The 27,827-nt window shown below is 48.0% G+C and overlaps 2 protein-coding genes across 3 annotated transcripts; both read left to right on the top strand.

Moving 5' to 3' along the window:
* Positions 1 to 16,615: 16,615 nt before the first annotated feature.
* LOC127343789 (glucan endo-1,3-beta-glucosidase 13) lies at positions 16,616 to 20,172 on the top strand. Of its 2 annotated transcripts, none has more exons than XM_051369975.1 (5): positions 16,616 to 16,841; positions 16,924 to 17,031; positions 17,344 to 18,618; positions 19,700 to 19,730; positions 19,838 to 20,172. In XM_051369975.1, exons 1-5 carry the CDS (start codon positions 16,631 to 16,633, stop codon positions 19,962 to 19,964), a joined length of 1,752 nt encoding a protein of 583 aa, XP_051225935.1. In that variant the 5' UTR covers positions 16,616 to 16,630; the 3' UTR covers positions 19,965 to 20,172. The 2 variants fall into 2 exon arrangements, with proteins under 2 accessions (XP_051225935.1, XP_051225934.1); XM_051369974.1 differs by having other exon boundaries at positions 19,835 to 20,172.
* Positions 20,173 to 22,344: 2,172 nt separating this feature from the next.
* LOC127343790 (profilin-2) lies at positions 22,345 to 23,326 on the top strand. The gene is made up of 3 exons (XM_051369977.2): positions 22,345 to 22,593; positions 22,673 to 22,810; positions 22,894 to 23,326. Exons 1-3 carry the CDS (start codon positions 22,471 to 22,473, stop codon positions 23,026 to 23,028), a joined length of 396 nt encoding a protein of 131 aa, XP_051225937.1. The 5' UTR covers positions 22,345 to 22,470; the 3' UTR covers positions 23,029 to 23,326.
* The last annotated feature ends 4,501 nt before the right edge of the window (positions 23,327 to 27,827 follow it).

The raw sequence follows: 27,827 nt of genomic DNA, 5'->3' as shown, positions 1-27,827 counted from the left end.
CTCTCCAATACGATAAATGGCATGTTGGGTGAACAAATTACAGTTGGGCAATTGACAAATAGAGAGGGCATAACAATGCACATACATATCATGATGACTACTATGAGATTTAATCAGGGCATTACGACAAAGTACATAGACCGCTATCCAGCATGCATCTATGCCTAAAAAGTCCACCTTCGGGTTAGCATCCGCACCCCTTCCAGTATTAAGTTGCAAACAACAGACAATTGCATTAAGCATAAATACTCCCTCTTGGAGTTACAAGTATCAACTTGGCCAGAGCCTCTACTAGCAACGGAGAGCATGCAAGAACATAAACAACACATATATGATAGATTGATAATCAACTTGACATAGTATTCCATATTCATCGGATCCCAACAAACACAACATGTAGCATTACAAATAGATGATCTTGATCATGATAGGCAGCTCACAAGATCTAACATGATAGCACAATGAGGAGAAGACAACCATCTAGCTACTGCTATGGACCCATAGTCCAAGGATGAACTACTCACACATCAATCTGAAGGCGATCATGGTGATGAAGAGTCCTCCGGGAGATGATTCCCCTCTCCGGCAGGGTGCCGGAGGCGATCTCCTGAATCCCCCGAGATGGGATTGGCGGCGGCTGCGTCTCTGGAAGTATTTCCGTATCGTGGCTCTCGGTAATAAGGTTTTCGCGACGGAGAGTATATGTAGGCGGAAGGGCAGAGTCGGAGGGCTGACGAGGGGCCCACACCATAGGGCGGCACGGGCCCCACCCAGGCTGCGTGGCCCTGTGGTCTGGGCGCCTCGTCGCCCCACTTCGTATCCCCTTCGGTCTTCTGGAAGCTCCGTGGAAAAATAAGACCCTGGGCGTTGATTTCGTCCAATTCCGAGAATATTTCCTTTGTAGGATTTCTGAAACCAAAAACAGCAGAAAACAACAACTGGCTCTTCGGCATCTCGTCAATAGGTTAGTGCCGGAAAATGCATAATAATGACATAAAGTGTGTATAAAACATGTGAGTATCATCATAAAATTAGCATGGAACATAAGAAATTATAGATACGTTTGAGACGTATCAATGCCCACAGGAGGGTAATGATGCAAAACACCGCCGCCGCCAACATCAAAATGGTCGAGGGTTTTCACCCGGAGCCCTAACACGGAGAAGGTACCTACAACAACGCCCCCAAGAGGGTTGCGACACCCGACACCCGCAAGCATCACCACCACCTTTGGCGTCGAAACACTAAGCTTTCGTATGGAAAAACATTCGCACCCACGCCAGTAGCTCGGGCCGACCACTGTCACCGAGTTAGGCCTTCGTAACACGATCTGGGAGAAGCCTTTGCAGAAGCTCCACCAACTCTAGTACCCCCCGGCATCCGCTCATCGCTATCCACATGACCAAAGAGCCATGCCATTACAACCTCCACGTTCATCGTAGAGACGCCCGTGAAATCCACCTTCCGAGACCGCCACCCCAACATCCAAGATCTCGCACTAGCAACATGGCATGCACCACCACAACAACTCTAGGGAACTAATAGGGGAGGTCAAGCTAGCTAAACGGTCCAAAGACATCACAAAACAACGAGAGAGACAAACTCCCGCAAGCCAAATCCTTAGCTCCCGGAGCAGCCAGGTGAAAGGATTTGGCTATCACAAGAAAGTAAACCGTTACGGATTTTGCTATCACAAGGAAAGTAAACTCGGGTATAGAGATAACCGACGCGGAGACGAAGATGTAATCCCATGTTCCCTGAAATGAAGTGAGGTACATCACGTTGGAGAGATGTGGGCTACCACAAAGGTCTCCCAAACGCCACTAAGGCTCACCTTCTTCTCCAAACCAATCCCACAAAGGGCAAATGTCTTTCCCTTATGGCTAGATTTTCCTCCACTCCGGGGATGGCAAGCTTCACAACCACTTCACAAACCTCCACGATGGAGAAGCCCGAGCCTCTTCACAATCTTCCACGAAGAGGTCACCGGAAGACCCACCGCCAAGCCAACTAGGAGGTAACCCCTCCAAACATAACAAGCTCATGGTCTCTCATTCGAACTAATTGTAATAGAGAGCTCAACACTATGCAATGATGCAAAACAAGAACACGGAAGGTGTTCAAATCCTTCACACTCAAATCCCACCAAAGCAACAAGTGTTAGGGAGGAATTAGAGAGGAAGAACAAGATGTGGTAATCAACAAATGACTTCAAGATCCAATCTAATAGAATCCCCTCATCTTGAGGATAAATTGATTGGTGGAGTTTCATAGATCTAGATCTCCTCTTACAAATCTCTCAAGAAGATGCAAAATCATATGAGGGAATAGAGAGAAAGCAAGGTTATCTCGCCGGACTGGATCAGCGCACAAACCAGCATACCAGAATATATGCCAAAATCTGACATCGCATAGGCTGTGCCGGTTTCAAACTAGTCCGCCGGTATAAACCCGGTTTCACCGGAACAATGTTTTGTTAAGCCTTTCGGCACAAACCAAAACACGTTCGGCTCACCAAGAAATTCCAGCATGGAAATCGGCACCGCCGGTTTCTGCGCCGAAATCGCCAGAACCCCTCAAACTACAATTTCTCGAAAGAACTAAAGTTTGACAAAGTTCCCGAACTTTAATTAAGATGAAACCAATTTTGTTGGAAAGATAATGATGAATAGAACCCCAGCGTAAAGAAATAGTAAATACGTCTAAATTCGAAAGCGCAATAGAAGATGCATACATATTCCGTTTTCGATAAACTTGGGCTTGTTGAAAAGGTAGCATAAAGCTCAAAAACCTCACACAGAGAAACACCAAGAAGCAACGAGAATATAGGAATGCAAAGATGCAAAGGATTGAGATCCCTAAGATGATGGGATCAAGTTACCCAACCGAGAGCCCATCTTGATAGTGCGGCTATTTATCCAATAACTCGGTCGCTCAACAACCATCTTGAGATCGGTAAAAAGAAACCTAACAAGCCCATACCTTCACCTGCGCATTCCACTTGATATTAATGATGAAGCTTCATGCTTCATTCTAGCCGGAATGCACCACACGATCATTGTTGCTTTTCGTGACGGTTAATAAATTCTCCCCATACACCACTATAGGAAAGCTTCATTGAAGCACATCTTCACAAGTCCATTATCACAAAATGGATGGCAACCTTCAAGAGCATGATCTTCTCAAGATGATTATCCTGAATTTTCCCTTCTTAACCTTGATGACCATCACCACTTGATGCCATCCTCTAATGGGCTATACGAGATTATACTTTCGCTGCATGCACATGGAAAAATACATAACCCACGTAGACAACACAAATGCACATATATAATGGGTTAGCAAATGAAGCATAATCGACAAATGCTTACCATCCACAAGATAGCATGATCCAAAGTGGTACAATCTTTAAACTTCATGTGTTGACCAATTTAAATTCAATCTTCACTCTGAGTCTTGGTCAACCTTGTATCTCTTCATGCTCTATCATAGTATCTGGAGGTACATAGAGAACTCTTCATATGATTGCATGCTCTAAACCTTAGTCAATCATAGCTCAACTCTTAAAACTATCATGACACCGACTTAGAGCCATATCTTGTATATATTTATCTTCATGACATCCACACTTGAATCCAACACATGGACTACAAGAAATACCTATGGAATATTCTTTCATATAAACTGAATGAAAACATTGATCCATAAAATCATTAATTACCAAAACCACACATATAGGCAATGTACCCTTACACCAGGCATTCACCTGATCTAGGCCCACTGATCTAGATCCAACATCTTAGCCACATAGCCAAGAGGTGGGCTCCCATGCCTGCTGGCAGCCCGTGAAACCATGTGGATAGCAGGGCCCGCCCAACCCAAATAAGACACACATAGCCCTAGATCTCGGTCGAGGAAAGCGCCCCGCTATCGATCGCCAGTTCTGCCTAGTGCTGTCACGACACCATGCCGACCCAGCTTGCACCACTGCCATCTCCAGCGGGAGGGATCATCGCCGAGCGAGGCCAATATATGTAGGAACGGAACCGAACCATCACTACCATAGCCGCAACAACCACGAGCACTGCCACCTACCGCCGCCTCCACCTACGAGCGGCCGCCTCTGGCGCAGCTCGCCGACTGCCGCCACGACAGGTGACGTGGGCATTACCCTTCGGGTAACCGACATTGCCCTATCCTGTATGGCCCAACTGGAGGCCCATGAAGACACCCGATGGCAAGGTGGGCCACTAGGACGGTGCTGGAAAGGATTCCTTGAAGAACAAGACGGAGAGGAGCTGAACAAGGAAAGTTTAGAGCTAGGTCTTTTGTAAACCTGGTCGTACCCGGACAGATCTCTTGAGACCTGGCCTCCTATATAAGGGCCAGGAGAGGGGCTCTCGAGGGAGACAATAAATCTTAGCAACTTTAGCCACCATAAGTCTAGAGCTAGGTCGCCGTACCACTTAGCCACCCGACGAGATCACAGCCGAAACCTTCGGCACCCCATTGTAACCTGATATTTTCATAATCAAGGTCAGACAGGCAGGACGTAAGGGTTTACCTCATCGAGGGCCCCGAACCTGGGTAAATCGCTCTCCCCGCTTGTCTGTTAACCGATGTCTCGTGTCAGCCTACAAGATTCCATCAACCCTAAGCCCCAATCGGAGGGCATTGCCGAGGAATACCCTCGACAATTGGCGCCGTCTGTGGGAACCCTGTCGGCACAAGATCCGTCATCGACATATCCAGTCATGTCGTCGGCAGCTTCGTCGACGCCATCATCGTCATCATCGCCAACCTTAGGAAGCCCGATTCGATTCGGCTTCTATGAGTTCACCCTGCACATCGACTCTTCTTGCTCGACTTTCTCAGATCTACATGGGAACATGGTGATGACGTTCGGCAGCGTCCACTACAACGTCAACGCGGAAGGAGTCCTTCGACTGCTAGAACCGTATGCCCCCAGATCAGCGAGGAAATCACCACCACCAGCCTCGGGGCCAAGCATGTTGTCATCAGTCGACCTTTCGGCTGGCCTGACGGACTCGACAAACTCATCCTCGCCATCGACTCCTCGGTCGACATCTTCGATGTCAGTTGGATCCGATAACCCCGTATCTTCAGAGATGACCTCGTACTACTGCTTGAACTGCGACACCAGGCACGGGCTAGGATCGAGCGACACACCGTTCATCTGCAGTGCCCAGTATTCATCAGGAGAGGACAGTGTCGACAACATTGTCAGGGAAGTCACCTGGAGAACAGCGCGCCACCAAGTTTATGTTGCCACCAACACAGGAAACACAAGGAACGGGGGAGGTGGAGATCACACCCCTCGCTCTAACAGGCGATGTAGCTTCGAAAACAGTGCTAGCAACAATAATAGCGATTACACCATCGCGGAGGAAGAATGGGTAGCCGCCAGGGCAGCCGTACTTAACAACACACCGCTTCCCGCCGGAACTTCGGTTGGAACCCTCAATGTCTATCACTCAATATTGGAAAAGAATCGGGAACAGCTATCGAATGAGCAAGCCACCCTCGAGAGACGTCTACTCGCAGCAGAACAATCCAGCGAACGGCGAAGGAGCTCGCGAGGAAGCGCTTCCTGAAGCAGCCAAGGCGCGGGGAAGCACCGATCAAGGCTATCCAGACTCTCAGAAGACGATGATAGGGAAATAACATCAAACCTATCCAAGTCCTTCATGACCACGGACACTGTAGGGATGCTAAGGCAAAAACCGTTGAAGGAGCAACTGCCAACCTCGCGGCGTACCTCATCAACCAACGACCCGAAGGCTCTATGGCTCAAGCCCATCGGGGCACCCTGGAAAGCCTCACAATCCTGAGAGACAACCTGGTCCCACGAAAGGAAAAAACCACGCTCCAAGCTAGCGGCTCAAAGCATCGCTCAAGGGATGCCCGAGATGAGATTACCCAGAGCAGAATCGACAGAGCCAGGCGACGGCGAGCCGCGAGGGGGGAAGAAAACAGCGACGCCTCGGAAGAAAGCCAGGAATACGACGGCGAGTTAAGGGGGTTTGACTGCTTGAGCTACAAGATCCGTGAAACAATGCCACCCAAGAAGTTCAAACCTACCCCTACTGACGCCGCTAAGTATGACGGGCAGCAGGAGCCGAGGTCATGGATAGACGATTACCTGCAAACTGTGATCCTACACAAAGGAAATCAGATAGCAGCGATGCAGTGCCTGCAGCTTTACCTGAAAGATTCGGCATGGGCTTGGCTGAGAGGCCTGCCGAAGGGATCCATCAAATCATGGGACGACCTGGTGGACGCTTTTGTCGCTAACTTCCAAGCGACGTACAAGAGGCCTGTTGGGATCGAGGAGTTACAGCATTGCCAGCAGAAGCAGAAGGAGTCGATGCGCGCATACATCGGAAGATTCACCAAACTCCTGAACGCTGCCGAAGATGTTTCCGTCGACAGAGCAATCAATACCTTCAACGACGGCATCCGACGTGAAACCTACATAGAGGAACTTGAGCGCAAGAAGCCGAAAAGCATAACCAAGTTAATGGAAATCGCCAACAGTTGGGCTGATGGCGAAGACAACGTACGGAGACCACGACAACGCAGCGACGACGAAGACGACGATCAGCCGAAGAACGATTCGGGTGGTCGCAGGGATCGCCGCAAGAAAAGGAAAGACCGCAGTTACGACAACAACAACTTGGTAGCCGCCGGATATTCCGATCGACAAGATGATCGGTATGATGACATGCGAGATGATCGACAGGACGACAATGGGAGCAATTCTGGGAACCGCGGCAACTACAAACCACGACCTCAGAGGACCCCCGAGTTACCCTTCGCTGAGCAGATAAATGCTCCTTGTTACCTGCATGCGTACATCGATTCTAAAGACAATAAGAAGAAGTCAAGTCATCTGCTCAGAGATTGTCGACAGTTCATCGAGATGCAGAAGCTCATCCAGCAGCAGCAGCAGTCACCACCACCACCGCCTCCACCTCAGCACCAGGTCCAGCAAGTTCAGCCTCACAACAACAACGAATCCTTTCCGCCACCACGTGGGCAGATGAGCATGATTCACAGAACTGGTGTTTCGAGAAGGGAGATGAAGAAGCTCACCCAAGAAATCAACCTGGCGGAAAGTATCATGGCTAATATCCCTGAATACATCGACTGGTCATCTCAGAGCATTACGTTCAGCAGAGCAGATCACCCGATGACAAATCCAAAGCCAGGACATGCCGCGTTAGTGGTTGAGGCGCAAATTGGAGGATTTAAGATGAGCAAAGTTTTCATGGATGGTTGAAGCAGACTAAACCCGATATTCCTCGACACGATCAAAAGTATGGGAATTACAATGAGGATGCTAGAAGAGACAGATACTTGTTTTCATGGGATCCTCCCCACCTCACCGGCGTACTCTATTGGCAAAGTTTATCTGAACGTTGTCTTTGGTAAACCCGACAACTTCAGGAAGGAAAAAATTGAGTTCGAGGTGGTAAATCGGGAATCACAGTACCACGCTATACTCGGACGATAAGCTTATGCCAAGTTCATGGATATGCCGAATTACGCATACCTCAAGCTGAAAATATCTGGGAACAACGGGACAAACATCACAGTCTATGGAAGTTTTTCATGCTCGGATAATTGCGATCACGATTTTCAGAGGATCGCTGCAAAGTTTGGGCTCATGCAGGAAGCTGTTGATCTCCCCTCAAAATCGCCGGCACATGATAGTAAGGAAGATGAACACGTCATGAAGATGAAGAAGAAGCCAGCCGATCTTGCCCCAGCCGATCTTGCCCTAGAAGCTTCGACAGTGAAAACTTAGGCAGCTGATGGCACAACAGTCATAGAAGAAAACAAAACACTAGCAATCACCGCCGGGACTCCTGGCAAAATCAATGACGTTTCCTAAATCGCTGACGCGACAGACAAGCTAGAAGATAAGAAGAACCCTCCTCTTGCTTAAGGGGACGGATAATATTTAGTTTTCTCTTTTCAACAGGGCCCTTTTTTGCCCCTTAGTTTCTTGCTTACTTTATTAATGAGAACTTAAGTTTTGTTTCCTTAAAAGCATTGCAGTAATTCGAAACACCCGAACCACATCATCATGAACCTTGTTTGCGTATTTCGGCGAACATTTATGCGATGAAGAACATGTCCAAAGATTGCACTCCAAAAAAGCCTCTGAAATTACGAGTGCTAAAAGATGCAAAATCAACGGGGACCCTGCTCTTTTCCTTTGCTATAGATGTCTCAAAGAGTGCCGCAAATAGCAAGGATCAAGAAACACGTATATTAACGACCCACGTTCGGTACTTTACTTATGGAAATATCAAAGAACGACGGAGTCATCGACAGAACTAGTGCTACCGATATATTCGGGAGCTGCTGTCAGGTCATACATCGGTTGAAAGCAAAGTTGCACATACAACGGGTTTAGCAAGACCCGCAACACGAGCTGATCACTCAAATAATTTGCTGACCAACGAACACACATGCGCTTAAACGAGTAACTAAGATTTGCTCCCCCAAAATGTGCCAACAGCATTAACATGGTAAAAGTGCATGTACATGCACTTACCGATAAAAATAATTTAAGCCTAACAATCCAAACACTCGGATGTAGTAAGTAATCATGTATTCTATATACAATAGGGACACGATTCTGAATTATCCTTGTGAAGTTTCTTTTTCTTCAGATGCCTTCGAGGTATCTTCAAGCCTGTTAACAATTATATTGGAAGGCAGTCCCACCTTCGGGTACAACGGCTCCAAATCGCCCACCGCATTGGCAATTGCTAGCAGGTTTGCCGAAGGATAACGCACGAGGACGAGGGCAAGTGTAAATCTAGCTCCTGCAAAAAGTTGAGCTCGAACCAAGTCTCGGATTTTCTTGGTGTTACTAAATTCTGACATTAAAGTCAACAGCGTGGGAGGGACCGCGTTCAAAGGGAACATCGTCTTCCATATTACTCTCAGCCCTTTGTAGCACTTGTCGAAAAAGCGATGGACCTGCTGGACCCGATCTTGGAACTTCGCGACAGCCGAAGCCTTCGAGTGCTCTTTCCAGAAAACCTCATCCGATGATGATAGCTGAGTCAATGCGTTCACACGCTCGTGAATCTGCTTGTTCTCCTCAGCAGGGTTCAGAGCTATGACTAGCAAAGGAAACAAGGGAAGTTAAGACGATGCATTTCGTAGAAAAACAAGGAGCAAAAGGACAAGGGGGCTTACAGTTCAAACTTTCTATGGCCCTATGTAATTCAGTAAGAGCATAGCGCTCTATGTCAGGTGCAAGCTCGCTCTTCTTTTTGATAATAGCAGCCAAGGCATAAGTACTGCGCATATCCTTTTCCATCTATGTGATCCGATCCTTCATCCGCTGGAGTCGATCACTCTCAGAGACAGCACCCGAAGAATCATCAACAAATGCAGGCACAGGGAAAACCTGCACAACATTGTTAAAGGGCATGATGGATTGTTTGGATTCAGCATTGGAAGTTATTCCCATCGGGAGAGTACAAGTAAAAATGTCATAATAAGAGTACACTGGCAACTTTGCCAGCATGAAATTTATTACAACCACACAAGTCTTATGGCAGGACGTTGTTTTAATCAAGCTAAATTACAAGAATCAGTGTGCTTGGGTCTGGTTTGATAAACTTGGACCAACTGATGATTTCTTTGCTGAAACCAGCTCAAGGAGTTGGCGAGCACACTTAAGAGCCGAAGTTTTAAAGGCACCCATGTCGAAAAATTGCCCATCTTGTTCTTTCGGCAGCTCTTTAGACATCTCTTCAATATAGGCCTTGAATCCATGACCCATCATGAGTTGGAAGGCTAGGAGGGCGCCATAGGTACGTGAAGTACGTTTGAATACCTCGATGACTTCCTTGGTATTGATGGCGAAATCGTCGATCAGTTGCCCCAAAGTCTTCTCTTGACTAATCTTGGGGAAGATCATCGAGTGCATCCGTGTCATGGCTCCCTTGCCCTTCTGGAGGAGGTCCTGCGCGAGCTGGTGAGAAGCAAGAGTCATCGACAGAGCATTCGCCGGAGAACTGTTCGGAAGCTTGTCCAGAGCCTCGACAGGGATATCAACAGCCTCTGTGAAGATGAAGTAAGAGGAGTTCATTAACAAAGAATTGAATCCGCAAAGCAATAATCAACAAGAGAGCAGAAAAGGAATTACTAAGCAAGGCTAAGGAAGATTGACGAAGAAGATCATCCTTTTCAATCACCCGAGCTTCAGCGGCTAGCCTGGATGCCTCTTCGTCCTTCAGTTTCTTCTTCGGCCCCTCGAGCTCCTCCTTCAGGGAGTCGACTTCCTGCCGAGCTTCGGCAGCTATTTTTATTGCGCCCTCCAACTTCGAGGAAGAAGACTGGACCTTGATACTCGTGAAGCACACGTCCGTTGGGAACCCCAAGAGGAAGGTGTGATGCGTACAACAGCAAGTTTTCCCTCAGTAAGAAACCAAGGTTATCGAACCAGTAGGTGTCAAGGATTACGTGAAGGTTGTTGGTGGCGGAGTGTAGTGCGGCGCAACACCAGGGATTCCGGCGCCAATGTGGAACCTGCACAACACAATCAAACTACTTTGCTCCAACGTAACAGTGAGGTTGTCAATCTCACCGGCTTGCTGTAAACAAAGGATTAAATGTATAGCGTGGAAGATGATATTTGTTTGCGAAGAATAGTAAAGAACAATGTTTGCAGTAGATTTTATTCATATGTAAAAGAATGGACCGGGGTCCACAGTTCACTAGTGGTGTCTCTCCAATAAGATAAATAGCATGTTGGGTGAACAAATTACAGTTGGGTAATTGACAAATAGAGAGGGCATAACAATGCACATACATATCATGATGACTACTATGAGATTTAATCAGGGCATTACGACAAAGTACATAGACCGCTATCCAGCATGCATCTATGCCTAAAAAGTTCACCTTCGGGTTAGCATCCGCACCCCTTCCAGTATTAAGTTGCAAACAACAGACAATTGCATTAAGTATGGTGCGTAATGTAATCAACACAAATATCCTTAGACAAAGCATTGATGTTTTATCCCTAGTGGCAACAGTACATCCACAACCTTAGAACTTTCTGTCACTGTCCCAGATTCAATGGAGGCATGAACCCACTATTGAGCATAAATACTCCCTCTTGGAGTTACAAGTATCAACTTGGCCAGAGCCTCTACTAGCAACAGAGAGCATGTAAGAACATAAACAACACATACATGATAGATTGATAATCAACTTGACATAGTATTCCATATTCATCGGATCCCAACAAACACAACATGTAGCATTACAAATAGATGATCTTGATCATGATAGGCAGCTCACGAGATCTAACATGATAGCACAATGAGGAGAAGACAACCATCTAGCTACTGCTATGGACCCATAGTCCAAGGATGAACTACTCACACATCAATCCGGAGGCGATCATGGTGATGAAGAGTCCTCCGGGAGATGATTCCCCTCTCCGGCAGGGTGCCGGAGGCGATCTCCTGAATCCCCCGAGATGGGATTGGCGGCGGCTGCGTCTCTGGAAGTATTTCTGTATCGTGGCTCTCGGTAATAGGGTTTTCGCGACGGAGGGAATAAATAGGCGGAAGGGCAGCGTCGGGGGGCTGACGAGGGGCCCACACCATAGGGCGGCGCGGGCCCCTCCCTGGCCGCGCGGCCCTATGGTGGCGGCGCCTCGTGGCCCCACTTCGTATGCTCTTCGGTCTTCTGGAAGCTCCGTGGAAAAATAAGACCCTGGGCGTTGATTTCGTCCAATTCCGACAATATTTCCTTTGTAGGATTTCTGAAACAAAAAACAGCAGAAAACAGCAACTGGCTCTTCAGCATCTCGTCAATAGGTTAGTGCCAGAAAATGCGTAATAATGATATAAAGTGTGTATAAAACATGTGAGTATTGTCATAAAAGTAGCATGGAACATAAGAAATTATAGATACGTTTGAGACGTATCAGACCTCCTTTTGCAGTTGGGCCTTGTCAGCTTCCAGGGAAGTGTACTGGTAGGCGAAAGTTTCTAAAGACGATATGACAGCTCGCAAATCCTTAGGAAATAAGGGAAAACGGGTATCAGATGAAGAATTATCAACCACGGTTCATTCAGGGGAGCTTGCGTTGGAACAGAAAAAGACTTATAGGTTTCCCTGAAGAAGGAGCTGCGGCTGCCGAAGGAATATCCTTCCCCTTGGAAAGGGAAGAAGCAGTCGATATCTGGGCCGTGGGGGCTGCAGCAGGGGCTGAAGCCTCGGAAGCTGCATGATTCACCGGAACAGTGCTAGGTTTGACCTTCTTGGGCGGAGGCTCGATGAGACCTTCGTCACCGCGAAAAAGAAAATTGGCAAAAGTCAAGAAAAGAATGTGAATGATAAGGACAGAATACAAATTCTGGGAAAGGAAGCAAGGACTTACAGATCGAAAAGATCATCTTCGTCGGCAAAGCCGCCGGATGGTCTCTTCACAGGCGCAGCTTTGGCCTCCTCCACAGCTGCATCAACAAAGGCAGCATGATCAGCGTTGTCGTCACGCATTGACCCCGCTGTGTCGCTAATATCGTTGGCTGGGGATGGAGGACTGATAAAGTCAGCTTCAGAGTTCATCGGATCATCACGTTCATTCTTTGGGCTTGCGTTCTCTTCAGTATGAAATCCTACAGGGCTGAGGAATCTCTTCCCTCAGAAGTATCGTTCGGCAGGTCTCGCAAGTCTTCAGGAGCTATGGGGATCTTTCGAAGTAAAACAAGTAAGAACAATGACAGTCACATTGATCAAGAGAAACAGCGCAATAAGAGTATGGAGAGGAAAATTTACCTCCATTGGCGGATGATCAACATCAAATGGTGGATGGGAAGATATCAGCGGGATTGAATCTTCCTGGCTGAAGAGAGTGAGGCGCCGAACTTCATCAAGAAGTTCCTTTTCTGATAATTCGGCGATATTTATCCTAGTCTCGTCCTTGGGACCCGAATATAACCACATAGGATGAGCCCTAACCATGATCGGCTGAACTTGACACTTCAGGAACACAGCGTCTACCTCTGTACCTATCATAGTCTGGCCATCGGCTTCTTTGATCCGAAGAAATCTATCAAATAACTTGTCGAATGCTGGCTTTTCATCGGGAGAAAGGGTATTCTTCCAAGATTGCTTAGGCTTGGCTTCGCGAACACCGGAGAAGCGAGGAAGCTGGGATTCGATTGTTGAAGAGTCCCTAATGTAGAACCACTTCAGTCTCCACCCTTGCACAGATTCTCTCATCGGAATGTTGAAGTAATTAACTTCTTTGCGAGCGACAAACCCAACTCCCCCAATGACAAAGGATCCGCTACTACTGTTGTATCTTTTCACGAAGGAAATTTTCTTTCACAACCCAAAGTGGGGCTCAATGCCCAAAAATGCTTCGCAAAGGGTGATAAAAATAGCAAGGTGAAAGATTGAGTTGGGGGTCAGCTGCCATAGTTGGATCTCGTAAATTCGAAGAAGGTGATGAAGGAATTTGTGGGCAAGGAGCGAGAGACCTCGGTACAACAATGACAAGAACATCACGGTAAAAACCAGCGGGAGGATTGGGCCGTGAAATCACACCTGGGAGAATGACATTCCCCTCGTCGGAAGAAATTAATCCAAGGCTCCGAGCCTTCTTTTCATCACGCTTTGTGGTGGTAGACGCAGGCCAATCGCCGGGGTTGGGCCCAGCCGTGGAGCTTGACGGCGCTGGCGGCACCGGAGCTGGAGGAGGAGCATCTAGAGCGCCTCTCTTCGACGGATTTGGAGAAGCTTTGGCGGCGGCGCCGCTGCCCACAGCGCAGGTGGCGACGGTGGAGTTCTTCTTCTTCACCATTATTGGATCTGGGGAAGATCTGGAAGCGGCGGCGCAGTCGTTATGAGTGAAGAAGATGGAAGAAGGAGAAGAGGATGCAAGGATGAAGTATGGAAAAGGGAGAGCTTGCTCCGAAAGATTATGAAGTGCAAGGAAAACCTGAGGAATGAGTGGCCACGTGTCATTGTTTCCAATTCATTAAGAGGACCCTCTTTTCATCATTGATCACAGAAATCGAGGAGACGCCTTGGTAACTGTATGCGAGTAGCGGTCATTTCTTAAAACAGAACCACGCAGAAGTAGGATGGGCCCAACGAGTCGTGTCCTATCAGTCAGAATTGCAGCAGTGATTGCATCATTAGTGACGTCGTGAAGCCCGCCGAAAGCATCCGAAGAAAAACGAAAAGCATCGGATGGTCAACTTGAGTCTACGCACAGATCGCAAGCATCCACACCTAGACTCGGGGGCTACTCCCATCGGGAGCGCTGGACGCGCACCCGATAAAACGTGAACTCGAAGATATTCCTGTGAAAAAATATTTGAAGAAAATGATGGAATGCTCAGCTCGAGTCTGCACCCGGTCACAAGCGCCCGTGCCAAGACTCGGGGGCTACTCCCATCGGGAGCGCTGGACGCGCACCCGATAAAACTTTTTTGCACTCTAGGATCATGCCCGGGGACTTGATTCTGTGTAGGGTAACGTTGTTTTGCCATCGTCAGTTTGCCAGCAAGCTGGACACGTTACTCAATATCCTTTACGCATTCAAACCTTACTGAAAAAATACGAGCTCCGATACAAATGTATCGGGTGACTTATGAAGATCTATAGAAAACTTCGACAGAAGAAGACGTTCGAGTAGCACAACTTGAGTCTACGCACGGATCGCAAGCATCCGCACCTAGACTCGAGGGCTAGTCCCATCGGGAGCGTTGGACGCGCACCAGATAGAAGATGATGATGATGTTACAAGATGGACGAGAACAATCAAGGGAGAAGAACATTCAGTGCAGGCATGCTTTAGTCTCTACCGGAAATATCTTCGGCTAGACACTCGGGGACTACTGACGTGGGCATTACCCTTCGGGTAACCGACATTGCCCTATCCTGTATGGCCCAACTGGAGGCCCATGAAGATACCCGATGGCAAAGTGGGCCACTAGGACGGTGCTGGAAAGGATTCCTTGAAGAACAAGATGGAGAGGAGCTGAACAATGAAAGTTTAGAGCTAGGTCTTTTGTAAACCTGGTCGTACCCGGACATATCTCTTGAGACGTGGCCTCCTATATAAGGGCCAGGAGAGGGGCTGTCGAGGAAGACAATAAATCTTAGCAACTTTAGCCACCATAAGTCTAGAGCTAGGTCGCCGTAGCACTTAGCCACTCGACGGGATCACAGCCGAAACCTTCGGCACCCCATTGTAACCCGATATTTTCATAATCAAGATCAGACAGGCAGGACGTAAGGGTTTTACCTCATCGAGGGCCCCGAACCTGGGTAAATCGCTCTCTTCGCTTGTCTGTTAACCGATGTCTCGTGTCAGCCTACAGGATTCCATCAACCCTAAGCCCAATCGAAGGGCATTGCCGAGGAATACCCTCGACAACAGGACACACCGACCTCCGCTTATTTGCACCACCGCCAAGGAGGACACCGCCCCGCACGGATCTCCTAGCACATGGGAAAAGAAGGCCCGCCACCGCCGGCACCATGCGGGCTTTGCCTGGTACCGCACGCCGGTGACAACTGGGGCTGGAGGGGAGAGAAGGCTGGCTGGGGAGAAGCTAGGGTTTTCCCCTGGTCGCACGGGGGTGACGCATGAGCGGGTAGTCAATTTTTTCTCCACACAACTCTTCACCCTGCGTAGTTAAATAGGATGATTGTAAAATTCCAGTGTCTACTTTGTGCACTTGATTTCGGCAAAAAATAAGTATAGATGAATAATCAAGGCACCTTTGCTTTGGTAGTAAAAATGAGGAAAAAGTGTAGAAGAGAGTTATAGTATTCTTAAATTTGGTTCAAAGGAGAGAAATTTCATATCTTTGTTAGTTATATTCCACCAAGTACGGGACACTTTTAACATCATAGTAACATCCTAATTATACCATCACATGCGATTCACTTTGATTTTGTATTGTTCATTATGATTCTTGTGTTTTTCCTATTTATACATGCTATAAACAAAGTTCAAAAAGACTAGGTTGCTTGAATATAGTGAACCAAAGATTGTTGAACATGATCAAGAGGCCTCTTTGATTCCAATGAGTTGCAGAGGAACTTAAGAATTCAAATTCGTATGATTTTTTATATGGTAGTTATTTGATCTGTAGGATTAAATCCTAAGGAATTCTTTGCACTAATTTCCTACAGAATCCAAACATCCACCCGAAACCGGTTTTTTAGAATCCTTTTCTTTCCGTTTAACGGAATCAAACAAAATTTGGTGCATATGAAATGCTATAGTATTAGAGTTGCATGTTGGCATGACATTGCAATCCTTCATTTTGTTTAAAGATTCGGTTGTCGGGTAACTATGTAACTTAGTTTTGGACTAAGATTAATCAAGTTTCGCGATACCCAAGTTCCAAAAATTTCCTTTAGCTATTATAATTACATTGTTCATGAATCTCTTATGGTACATCCAATTAGATGAAAAAAAACAACGAGCATTGGAAGTGGCCTTGCGCCATTCGAATGAAATTTTAAAGTCGTTTTTTCTACTGAAACATTCGAAAGTCGTATTTTACATCACCAGTCCCAAGTGCTCAACCTAGCCATGCGGTCCCGGTCCACGCCAGAATCAAACATTCGTCCGTTCCATTTCTATTCCGGACTCGTGCGGCCTTTGTTTAGAGCTCTCAACCCCATTTCACAGCACACCCCTCGCGTCCGCTTCAGTCACGCAGGCACTCCATTCCACGCCTGCTCTGCTGCACCGCCTGCGCGGCTGTGCCCAGTGGCTGCTGTGGACGACAGCCCGTGCCTCGGTTCGTCCTCCTCTCTCCTCTCTCCCAACTCCTCCCAATCTACGCCTCAACGGCCACATTCCTTCCTCGTCCGCGCATACAGCGAGAGCAAGGTTGCAGCACCGGAGGGCGCCAGAGCTTGGGGCAGGGACGCCAATGGCGCGGTGGCGTGCGGCGGCGTTTGCTGCGTTCCTCTTCTTTCTGCTCGTGGGTGAGTTCTTGGAACATTTACCCTCTTCCGCTCCTCGATTGAGTCTTGATAGCAGTAGTATTGCCTTTTTGAAGTATGGAGTGGATGCCGAGTTCTTGATGCCTTGCGTGCTGCCGAGAGCTAGCTGCTAGTATTTTGTAATGGGCATCGTGATGATGTCCAAGTCCGTCGGCGAATATGTTCTTTTGGGGAAAACCTAGTCCCCAATGTCCAAGAACTTTATCTACCCGATTTTCGATTGTTTATTTTTGACGTTAAAACGGATATCCATAAATGGTCGCTAAAACACACACCGTGACGTGGCCTTTGCAGGGCATTGCCGCGGCGGCAAGACCGGCATCTGCTACGGGCGCAACGCCGACGACCTGCCGAGCCCGGACAAGGTGGCGCGCCTCGTCCAGCAGCAGTCCATCAAGTACGTGCGGATCTACGACACCAACATCGACGTCATCAGGGCCTTCGCCAACACCAGCGTGGAGCTCATGGTGGGCGTCCCCAACGCCGACCTGCTCGCCTTCTCGCAGTACCAGTCCAACGTCGACACCTGGCTCAAGAACAGCATCCTCCCCTACTACCCGGCCACCGCGATCACCCACATCACCGTCGGCGCCGAGATCACCGAGAGCCCCGTCAACGTCTCCGCCCTCGTCGTCCCCGCCATGCGCAACGTGCTGGCCGCCCTCAAGAAGGCTGGCCTGCACAAGAAGATCACCATCTCCAGCACGCACTCGCTCGGGATCCTGTCCCGGTCATTCCCGCCGTCCGCGGGGGCCTTCAACAGCAGCTACGCGCACTTCCTCAAGCCCATGCTGGAGTTCCTCGTGGAGAACCAGGCGCCCTTCATGGTGGACCTCTACCCGTACTACGCCTACCAGAACTCGCCCAGCAACGTCTCGCTCAACTACGCCCTCTTCTCGCCGCAGTCGCAGGGCGTGATTGACCCCAACACCGGGCTGGTCTACACGAACATGTTCGATGCCCAGGTTGACTCCATTTTCTTTGCGCTCATGGCTCTGAACTTCAAGACGCTGAAGATCATGATCACCGAGACGGGGTGGCCAAACAAAGGAGCTGCTAAGGAGACCGGAGCGACTCCGGATAATGCTCAGACATACAACACCAATCTGATACGCCATGTTGTTAATGACAGTGGCACACCTGCGAAGCCTGGAGAGGAGATAGATGTCTACATCTTCTCCCTGTTCAACGAGAATAGGAAGCCAGGCATCGAGTCGGAGAGGAACTGGGGACTGTTCTCTCCGGACCAGAGCGCCATCTACAGTCTAGATTGGACTGGCAGAGGAAATGTGGACATAATGACTGGAGGAAACATTACAGGTTCAAATGGTACCTGGTGTGTTGCTTCAACCAATGTATCCGAGACTGCTCTGCAGAATGCCTTGAACTGGGCATGCGGTCCAGGCGATGTCGATTGCTCTGCTATTCAGCCAAGCCAACCCTGCTACCAGCCTGATACGTTGATTTCACATGCTTCATATGCATTCAACATGTATTATCAGCAAAAGGGAGCTACTGATGTGGCTTGTAGCTTCGGTGGTGCTGGAGTGCGAACGACGAAAGATCCAAGTAAGTATCCTGTGCTTAGATCAATTTCATTGATCATGTTGTTGCATTTGAAAAGTTCTCTGTACCTCTACTAGCTTTTGCTGCAATCTGAATATTGACAAACTATCTAAATTAGCCTAAATATTGCCAATATGTGCTGAGTAGAGTGTTAGCGATAATAGTTATGCAGGTCCTTGACTTAAATTGCAACAATACCTCTACCAGCTTTTGTTGTACTTTGAATATTGACAAACACTAAATAAATTAGTCTAAACAGTTACGAACTAGCTAAATATAAATGCAAGCATATAATCCCAGGCAATACGTGCTGATTAGATTGTTTGTTATAACAGTTTTCTAATAGTTACATATTTGTGCAAGTCCTTGACTGAAATTACAACAATAAGTCGATGGCTGTATTCCTGGATATGTAGCTGTGATTGTTTGAATGATTCCATTTTAAAAGCCTATGTTGTTTTCAGTTGTTTTTTCTGAGTATCTTTCTGTCCAGAGAACAGATAAACTTTAGTACGTTACCGAATACTGTAATATACATAGGCTTTTGACTTTTAGTACCAAATCGTTAACTTCACACTTTTATGTTTTCTCACTCTCTGCTTCTTCTTGCTATGATCTGCTGGGTTAGACGAATGAGCATACACATAACCATTTCTATGTTCCGACCTGTTAATTTTCATATACCAGTTGTGTTGTCATATTTTGTATGCTGATGCATAACCTCTGCATATGGTAATTCTGCACAGTATCAACGTGTACCTAGAAAAAAACACATGAAAATCTGATGATATAATTCTCACTTTAATGCACCATATGTGTCTGATAAAAAATGTTTATATGAATATGTGATGATGACATTAGTATTTCTATATATCTTACCGATGGGTAGGATGCCCGCATACTGGTTCACATAGTGTAGATTATATAAACTGCAAGACATGATTACACCCTCTGCACATTAGCCCAGTGTTCCATAAGCTCTGTACAGAGTTTTTGGTTGTACTTGTTGGTTCAGTACCCTGATTGATGTTACTTTTCTTCAGCCGGATAATATTCTCATGCTTTTTGCACTGATTGCTTGCAGGTTATGATGCTTGTTTTTACTTGGACTCTGAGTAAGAAATACTTTCTTATTTCTCTTTGCAGATTTTATCAACATTTCCACCTACTCGTGCGAGAAACAGATCACACTGACTATGTGTTTCTTCTTTTCTTATAGCAGAAAGATTATCAACACAAATTCAACCCCACCTCCAGCTCCAAGCGCATCCAGTCCGTCATTGCCGGGCCAATGCTTTACCTTGCTGCTCCCTATGCTTCCCATTGTGATCGCGTCAGGCTTCCTGTGATCCTCGGACTGAGCTCTAGTTAGTATGTTTGGATCGAAGGAGGAAGGCTAATTGCCTAATACTGGGAACCAGTACCATTCTATTATGGGTTGAAGGTGGTAGTAAGGACCATATTACGCAGCACGTTGTTCTCTATAAGATGCGCGCTGTTGAGCGGACAATATATGTTAGCTGTCGTTGAGAACTAGAAATGCGTTCTGCTGATTCAGTTTCCCAAGTGCTCATCCTTGCTGCATTTTGCATCATATCATCTCATATCTCTCTGTGATATCTGAAGGTCGTATTATTCAGCATGTGGGGTAGAGATTGGTGGCCTTTTTCCGTTGTGTTTGGATATTGTTGGGCGAGCAGTTTGGAATATGCTTGCGAGGCAGCTGGAGAAAAGGAGGGCTGCAACAACCTTGTTGTTTCAGTTATCGAAGGTCCTAGGATTGATAATTAAGCTCTGCAGCTGAATTGTGTGTGTCTCTAGTGCCTCCTTTTGGACTCTTATACATTTACGTATTATTACTAAAGCTCACCATTTGTCCCCTATGCCTATCTTTTTTTATAAAAAATAAAAATAAAAATTTCCTTATGCCTATGTGGGACTCACTCACTGGGCTTGTTTTGATCCAATGAACATGCACGACAGCAGTTCTGGTAAATAGGGCAAGAGGATAGAATGGGTTAGCTCTCAAAGTTCATGGGCTTGGAAGCCCAACAACAGCTCGGTGGACGCTTTCAGCCAGAGTGGCGACTGAGTGCGGGGGGCACAGAGAAGAGATGGCTGGAAAGTAAGATTCGTATGGCCTACACCAGTCCATCGGCAGTACGAATTGCTGGCCCTGTGGTACAACCAATGCCAATCTCACTGGCTGGGAGCCACACCTTACTCATCACGTCGGTCGTGAAGCTTTACGATCATGCGGCATTTGCAGCCGCGCGACGCATTTCTGACGTCCAAAAGTGGTCGCGAGTGTCCGTTTACGTCGCTCCGCAGACATATTTTGTCCGCTCGTCCGTTTGCATCTGGGTGTGCTCCCACCGGGGCGACCCATTTTTTGGATTGCAACATAGTTAAAAATATTTAAAGTAGTACATAAAAATGCATAAAAATTATACAAAGTTGATCTATAGGGCTAGACTACTTGCTTCCTGACGGGCCGACACCGTCGTTGCGTCGCTCCGCCGCCTCCCGCGCGGCCGCTATGGCTCGGTGCGCCGCCGCGTCCTCTTGCAGGCACTGCTACAGCCTCGCGTTGGCGGCATCGTCCTTGAGCGTCTCGAAAGACTCGACGAGGGCCCTCTGCTCCGCCGCCTTCTCCTCCGGCGTCGGCGCATCAGGGTCATCAGAGGACCAAGATATCTCCGAGTCGGAGTCCTCTGCTGCAGCGGCGGCCGTCAGCCTGCGCTATTCCAGCTCGGTGTCCAACGCCGCGTGGCCCGTCAGCTCTTCCTCTGCTTCCTGCGTCGCGAGTGCCAGGGCCGCGGCGTTCCTGACCGGGTCGAGGAGGTCGCCCGTGCTGTCTTCGGAGTCGAACTCCTTGGAGGAGCTCGAGGCCGGAGGAGGTGGAGTGGGAGGTGAAGGTGGAGGTGGAGGCGCGGCAGCCTGGCCGCGTCCGACGCTGCTCATGGTGGATCTGTTGGAGGCTGAGAGGAAGCGGCGCTACAGCAACGGCGGCTAGGGTTTAGTGGGAGGAGATGAGATGCTCGCACCCCTGTATATATAGGTCGGAGGCAGGGCGACGACCGCGCCACGCGTGGCATCGCCATTACTATGTGTGCAGAGGTAGGCGACGGCCGAGCCACGAGAGGCATCGCCATTTACGCGGCCGCAGACTGCCGAAACGACGTCTCGCTGCCAGTACTGGCGGAGAAGACGCATCGACGCAGGGTCGCTGCCAGGCGGGCCCGACGAAACGTCCGCTTGACGCGAGCGGAAACTTTCCGTGTCCGCCGAGCGTCCGCCAGAGACGCATCCCAGGCGCATATTTGGCCAGGTTTGCGTCTCTGCGGTGGCCCGTTCACTTTGCGTCGCCCCACTGGAGGTTGCCGCTGGAGATGCCCTTATTGCAAACTGCAACGAGTTAGCCCAAGCGCGCTGTGTTTAGGATGAAGAAACAATGAGCTCCCACAGGCATAGGCAATGGCAAGGCCGGAATTGCTGCCAAATCCAGGGTTGGGCGATAGAGCGGGGCATGGGCCATGATGATATTGGGGGCTCATGGCGCGCGGCAGCGCACCAAAGGAGGCGCGAGGTTGAAGGGCGAACTCAAGATGGAACGGGTGGTTGGGACGAAGCAGCACTTGGGGTCCAGCCCGCCTCCTCCTCGCCACTCTCCCGCCCTATTTATATGCCGCTCCCGTTCTCGGCGCTTGTACACCTCACCACACCACCACGGTTTACGTACGCTTCGCCACCGCAAGGAAGCCACCGCCTCCGCAGCGAAGCAGAGATAACGATTTACCGGGACCGTTTCTTGGCCGGCCGTAGAAGGCGGAGCACCGCCGGGGAGAGGCGAAGATGTCGTGGCAGACGTACGTGGACGAGCACCTGATGTGCGACATCGAGGGCCACCACCTCGCCTCCGCCGCCATCCTCGGCCACGACGGCACCGTCTGGGCCCAGAGCGCCGACTTCCCCTCGGTAAGAATCCCGCGCGAACCCAGTTGCCGTTTCCGACGGCATCTTCATTGTTGACTGATGTGTTGCGAGCGTGACCCAGTTCAAGCCGGAGGACATGGCCGGCATCATGAAGGATTTCGACGAGCCGGGCACCCTTGCCCCGACCGGGATGTTTATCGGAGGAACGAAGTACATGGTCATCCAAGGTGAACCTGGGGCCGTCATCCGTGGCAAGAAGGTAACGATCGGATCGACGATCCCATAGGCTCTTCTAATTAATTAATCTCTGCCCGCCATTGAACATTTCATTTATAATCGCAGGGAGCAGGAGGCGTCACCTTGAAGAAGACCGGGCAGGCGCTGGTGGTGGGCATCTACGACGAGCCCATGACCCCGGGGCAGTGCAACCTGGTGGTGGAGAGGCTGGGCGACTACCTCGTAGAGCAGGGCATGTAGATCACGCCCACCCCCCACGGCTAAGCAACAAAGACATAGTAGCATGCATGGGATTATTGTGCTTCAGTTTCTCCATCTTCCTCCTCTTTCCATGTCCCGGCACGTACCTACTTCGCCGATTATCCCTCTTGATCCATCCGCGATTTTTGTTTTCATTGTTTCTTGATTGAAGCCGCTGTTCGGCTAATAATTTCTGCTTTTGGTCACTTGGGCTGCCGTTTGAGTTTGTGCATCCGGAACAATATATATAGTATGTGATTCTGATGGTTCCTATGTAATACGAGAGATTATGTATGTATTTCGATCGCGTGTGTGGCCTTCCCCAACACCAAACATAATCTTCCCCTCTGTTCTTGTATTCCTGCTTATTTTCATAAAATAATTTATCGAACAACTTTTTTGTAGAAGAATTGAAGAATCTCTTGCAAACTGGATGTGCATAAGGGGCATGAATAATGGTTGATAAGACTATCTTATCTTAATACTGCCACGTAATTTAGATATAAGAAAAAAACAATGTGGAACAATGGGTTATTTTTTAGTCTTATCTCTAGTAATAAGATATCCCTAAATGGTGGTGAGAGAGATTATTTATCAGAGATGATCTATCTACTAAGAGAAGACCAACCTCTTTTTTCTATTTCTGTCTCCTACATGCTATCAATTATCCTAGGTGACAATGCTAAGATATAACCATTGTATATGCCCTAAGCGTGTGACTCGGATTAAAAGGCCCATATGTACCACCTCTGATATTTTGTCTTTTATGACGAAAGGACATTTTCACGACGGTTACTGTATTACACGCTACGAGTTTGGGCCTTTCTCAAGGGTATTATAGCAACAAATTACAGGCCCCGTAAAAGGCCCAATTCACACGGAGGGCCGCCGAGAACAATAAATATGTATCGTTTGAATTGTCGTGGGCTTAGCATAGCTACGGCGGTTCGTGAAAGCCGTGATTTGAAACGGAGATACGCCCCATTTATTTTTTTTGTGTGTAGTCGAATCTCAGTTGCACAAGACTAGAGTGGGAAAACTAGCTTCAACACTAGGTTATTATCGCTCGTTGGGAGCTAGTAGTTCTAGCCATAGCGGAGGAGTTAGCATTTTCTAGAATAGTGAAATAAATACCTAAGATTTTACCTTATTCTCAGCACAACCTTGATGTTATTGTTTCATCTTCAAATGGAGCCTTGGCATTTGAGCGTGTGTATGTAGAAGCTCAAGTTTAAGATTGTCATAAGACATTGGATATGCTAAAGATTATAAAATCCTCATCGGATCTCCAGTGGATGTCTATTGGTGATTTCAATGAACTGCTCCACAAGGAGGAACACGTCAGCGTGAAGGAGAGACATAACCTAGATTGCTGCCCTTTCGTCAGAACATTTGTGGTTGTGGCCTAGTTTTTTTTTAAATGGTGACCATTTTAATATAAAGTTTCAAAGTTCAAGAGTTTTTACATATCATGGATCGCACATGATATACATAATTATCAACGAGCGAAAAAATAAATATGAAGCGCCTAAGCATCTTATATTCTTTTAGAAAGCAACTAGCCACCTCTGGTTGTACATATCCTGAGCAACCGAGTCGGCTACACCTAATACCAATATGCGCATGCCGAGCCTCCGACAGAAGATACGAGCATCTCCAGCCGCGTCCCCCAAAGGGATTTGGGCGCGCCGGACCAAAAAACGTTTCCACCCGCGTGTTTCAAAGCCTCCTTCTGTCCGGCGCGGCCCGATATGGTGTCCGGCGCCCGAAGCCCGTCCCCACTACATAGGGTACTCCGGGCACGCCAGACACAACGAAAAGCGAGGCGATGAGCGGCGGGACCGACACGTCAGCGGCACAGTGAAGTTTAACCTAACCGTCTCCTACCTCGCGACGAAATTTATTGGCGCGCAGTGACGGTGCAGTTCCCGCAGAGGCGCATCGAAGCGTCTCGACGCGCCTAGCTCTGCGTGCCGGCGTTAATGAGCGCCACCGCTCCCCCGCCTCCCTCCGGCCTATAAAAAGGGTCGCTCTCTCATCGTCCCTCACACACAAACCCTAGCGCCTCTGTCCCAAACCCTAGCCGCCACCATCTCAAGAGTCGACGCCATGGCTAGTAGAGGCGGAGGCTGAGGTCGCGGCCGTGGTCGTGGTCGTGGCCGTGGCCGTGGCCGTGGCAGAGCTGCACGCTCGCCATCGCCTGCGACGCCGTCGTCTTCATCGTCTGACATGCATGATGAGGAGCGGGAAGTGATGTTCGAGTTCGTCGTCGTTCTCAAGGGCGACCCACTCGGCATCCAGAGGCTACTGGACAAGTTCGTCGACTTCGTCGCCGGCAACGAGCCGGCCTCGCTGCATCTGCGGGAGGCTGCCTGCTACTGCTGCCGGTGGATTGTGGACGTGATCTTCGACGCGCGCATCAAGATGTACCTTCACACCGGCTAGGAGAAGTTCGCGCGCTACCACGACCTCGAACCTGACTGCGTGCTCACATTCTCCTACCTTTGCGAGGGGGATATGAGTGTCAAGGTGTTCGACGAGACGCGCTACCGCCGGCACTACCACTGCGACACCGATGAGGAGGACGATTGAGTGTTCTTTCTTTGCAGCGAATATGGCCATGAGCCAATTGAAGCCAGTAGTGACGGTTTCTGTATGTCCTATCTTGGTGAGAGATGCTCCAGGAAGGATCAAACCAAGCCACGCTGAAATTAAAATTTGCGATCACATTGCGGAGTTAAAACATCGCGAGGAGTTCATGTGGCGACAATGTTTGAGAGTGCAGTAATTATCATAGGGGGACAAGAACACCCACTTCCTCCACCAATGGGAAATTAGGAGAAATAAGAACAACATATCTAACTTGGAAAATCGGATGATGGTACGACTAATGATCTGGAGGAATTAAGTGCCCTTGCATGTGATTTTTACAATCACTTATACGAGGTGGAAATAGCTAGCGAGATGGATCGCATTTTGTATACAATACCTTGTAGCGTCACATTGTCGATGAACGCAGTTTTGTTAGTACCTTATTCGGCATATGAGGTGAAGACTACACTCTCAGATGTTCCCAGCGAAAGCCCCAAGACCAGATGGGTACCCTGCACATTTCTTCCAGCAAAATTGGCAGCTATGTGGTTCAGAGATCACAACATCCATGCCTTGCCTACTCCGAGGGGAGGATGGCTAATTGATACGTTTATCGTTCTTACACCCAAAGTGGCTAGCTAACATGTTGAAACGGATTTTGTTGGAGATTATTTGAGAGGTGCTCTACTTTTGTTTCAAGAAGATTAATCATAGACAACATAATTGTAGCATATGAGTGCCTTCATTTTATGAAGAAAAAGAATAAATCAAAGAAGCATAGTCATTGTACAATTAAGCTCGATGTGAAGTTTATGAACGCGTGGAATGGTCATACCTTTGAGAGATTTTGATGCATATGGGTTTCAGCGAAAGGAGGGTTGATCTTATCATGAGCATGGTTTCTTCAGTGAATTTTTTAGTCCTTTTTAATGGCTCGTCAATGGAGGCTTTTAAGCCCACTCGGGGGAATTGTCAAGTAGACCCCATCTCCCTGTATTTGTTTTTGCTAGAAGCATATGGATTCACATTCCTTTAAAATTCATGAAGTGTTTCACGATCATCGAGCCTACAAGGATTACAGGTGGCCAGCTCTGTTTCGAAATTAAAACACCTCCTTTTCACGGATGATAGCATGTTGTTCGTGAAAGCGAGTGCGGAGGGACCAATAGAGAGCTAGGTTGCTGAGGTGCTTGACATCTACTGTAACGGCTCATGTTGGAGGATTAATCTTGATAAATCTTCAATGTTCTTCAACAAGGGTTGTCAACAGTAGAGACAAAAGGCTATGAAAACAATTCTGAACGTCTAGAACAAATCACCCAGTGAGAAATGTCTTGGCATGCCCTCAGTTGTGGGGCGTTCAATGAATGGTGCATTCAAGTATATGAAGGATAGGGTCTGGAAACGAGTCCAAGGTTGGTTGGAGCTACTCCTTTCCGCTGATGGCAAGGTGATTTTAATCAAATAGGTTACTTAGGCGATACCCATATACTCGATGTCATGCTTTAAGCCACCGGTAGGTCCGTGTCATCATATAAACACTCTATTCCATATTTTTTGTTGGGGTTGTCGAGGTGGGAAAAGGAATACATGTTAGGTGTCGTGGGAAGATATGACTAAACCCAAATTTGCTAGCGGTTTGGAGTTCCCTGATATGGTCCATCTGCTAGCTTGGCAAGCATGGAAAACTATGCAAAATTTGATATTGTAAGCTCCATAATTCTCAAAGAAATATACTACTACAATAAAGTGGCTTTCCTTGAAGCGCCAATGGGAGCTCATCCATCCTAGATTTGGCAGGAAATTGTTGAGTGTATGGAAGTTCTGAAACAATGGCCCATTCATAGAATTAGCACAGGGACTAACACTCACAACTGGAAGGACAACTGGCTTCACTGGGATGCTATGGTGAGGCCTACTACATGTAGGAAATGTAATCCACCTACTGCAGTTACGGAGTTCAATCACGTGACAACAAATAGCTAGGATCTACATCGGCTTGAAGAATCTGTTATTCTGATGAATGTCGAGATGATTCGTTCTATACCCATGAGTACAACTCCATTTGAAGATTTCTAGACATGCATGACAACATGAAAGAATGTGTGTTTTCTCTGTTTGTTCGGCCTACCAAATAATCGTGAATTTATTATCTTGAAGGGTGGCACGACTCGAGGGCACACCATCGAGTTCTAACCACAAGGAGG

This window comes from Lolium perenne, chromosome 3 (genome assembly GCF_019359855.2).
Source record: "Lolium perenne isolate Kyuss_39 chromosome 3, Kyuss_2.0, whole genome shotgun sequence".
Classification (NCBI taxonomy): domain Eukaryota; kingdom Viridiplantae; phylum Streptophyta; class Magnoliopsida; order Poales; family Poaceae; genus Lolium; species Lolium perenne.
Note: the sequence above shows the minus strand (reverse complement) of the source record. Positions and strands in the feature narration are given on the sequence as shown.

Bases quoted from the DNA above. Each gene is read 5' to 3' on its own strand.
- LOC127343789 (XM_051369974.1), top strand. From the start codon at position 16,631: ATGCGGTCCCGGTCCACGCCAGAATCAAACATTCGTCCGTTCCATTTC. The intron at 16,842-16,923 runs GTTCGTCCTCCT...CCGCGCATACAG, and splicing joins GGACGACAGCCCGTGCCTCG to CGAGAGCAAGGTTGCAGCAC. The intron at 17,032-17,343 runs GTGAGTTCTTGG...TGGCCTTTGCAG, and splicing joins CCTCTTCTTTCTGCTCGTGG to GGCATTGCCGCGGCGGCAAG.
- LOC127343790 (XM_051369977.2), top strand. From the start codon at position 22,471: ATGTCGTGGCAGACGTACGTGGACGAGCACCTGATGTGCGACATCGAG. The intron at 22,594-22,672 runs GTAAGAATCCCG...AGCGTGACCCAG, and splicing joins AGAGCGCCGACTTCCCCTCG to TTCAAGCCGGAGGACATGGC. The intron at 22,811-22,893 runs GTAACGATCGGA...TTATAATCGCAG, and splicing joins CCGTCATCCGTGGCAAGAAG to GGAGCAGGAGGCGTCACCTT.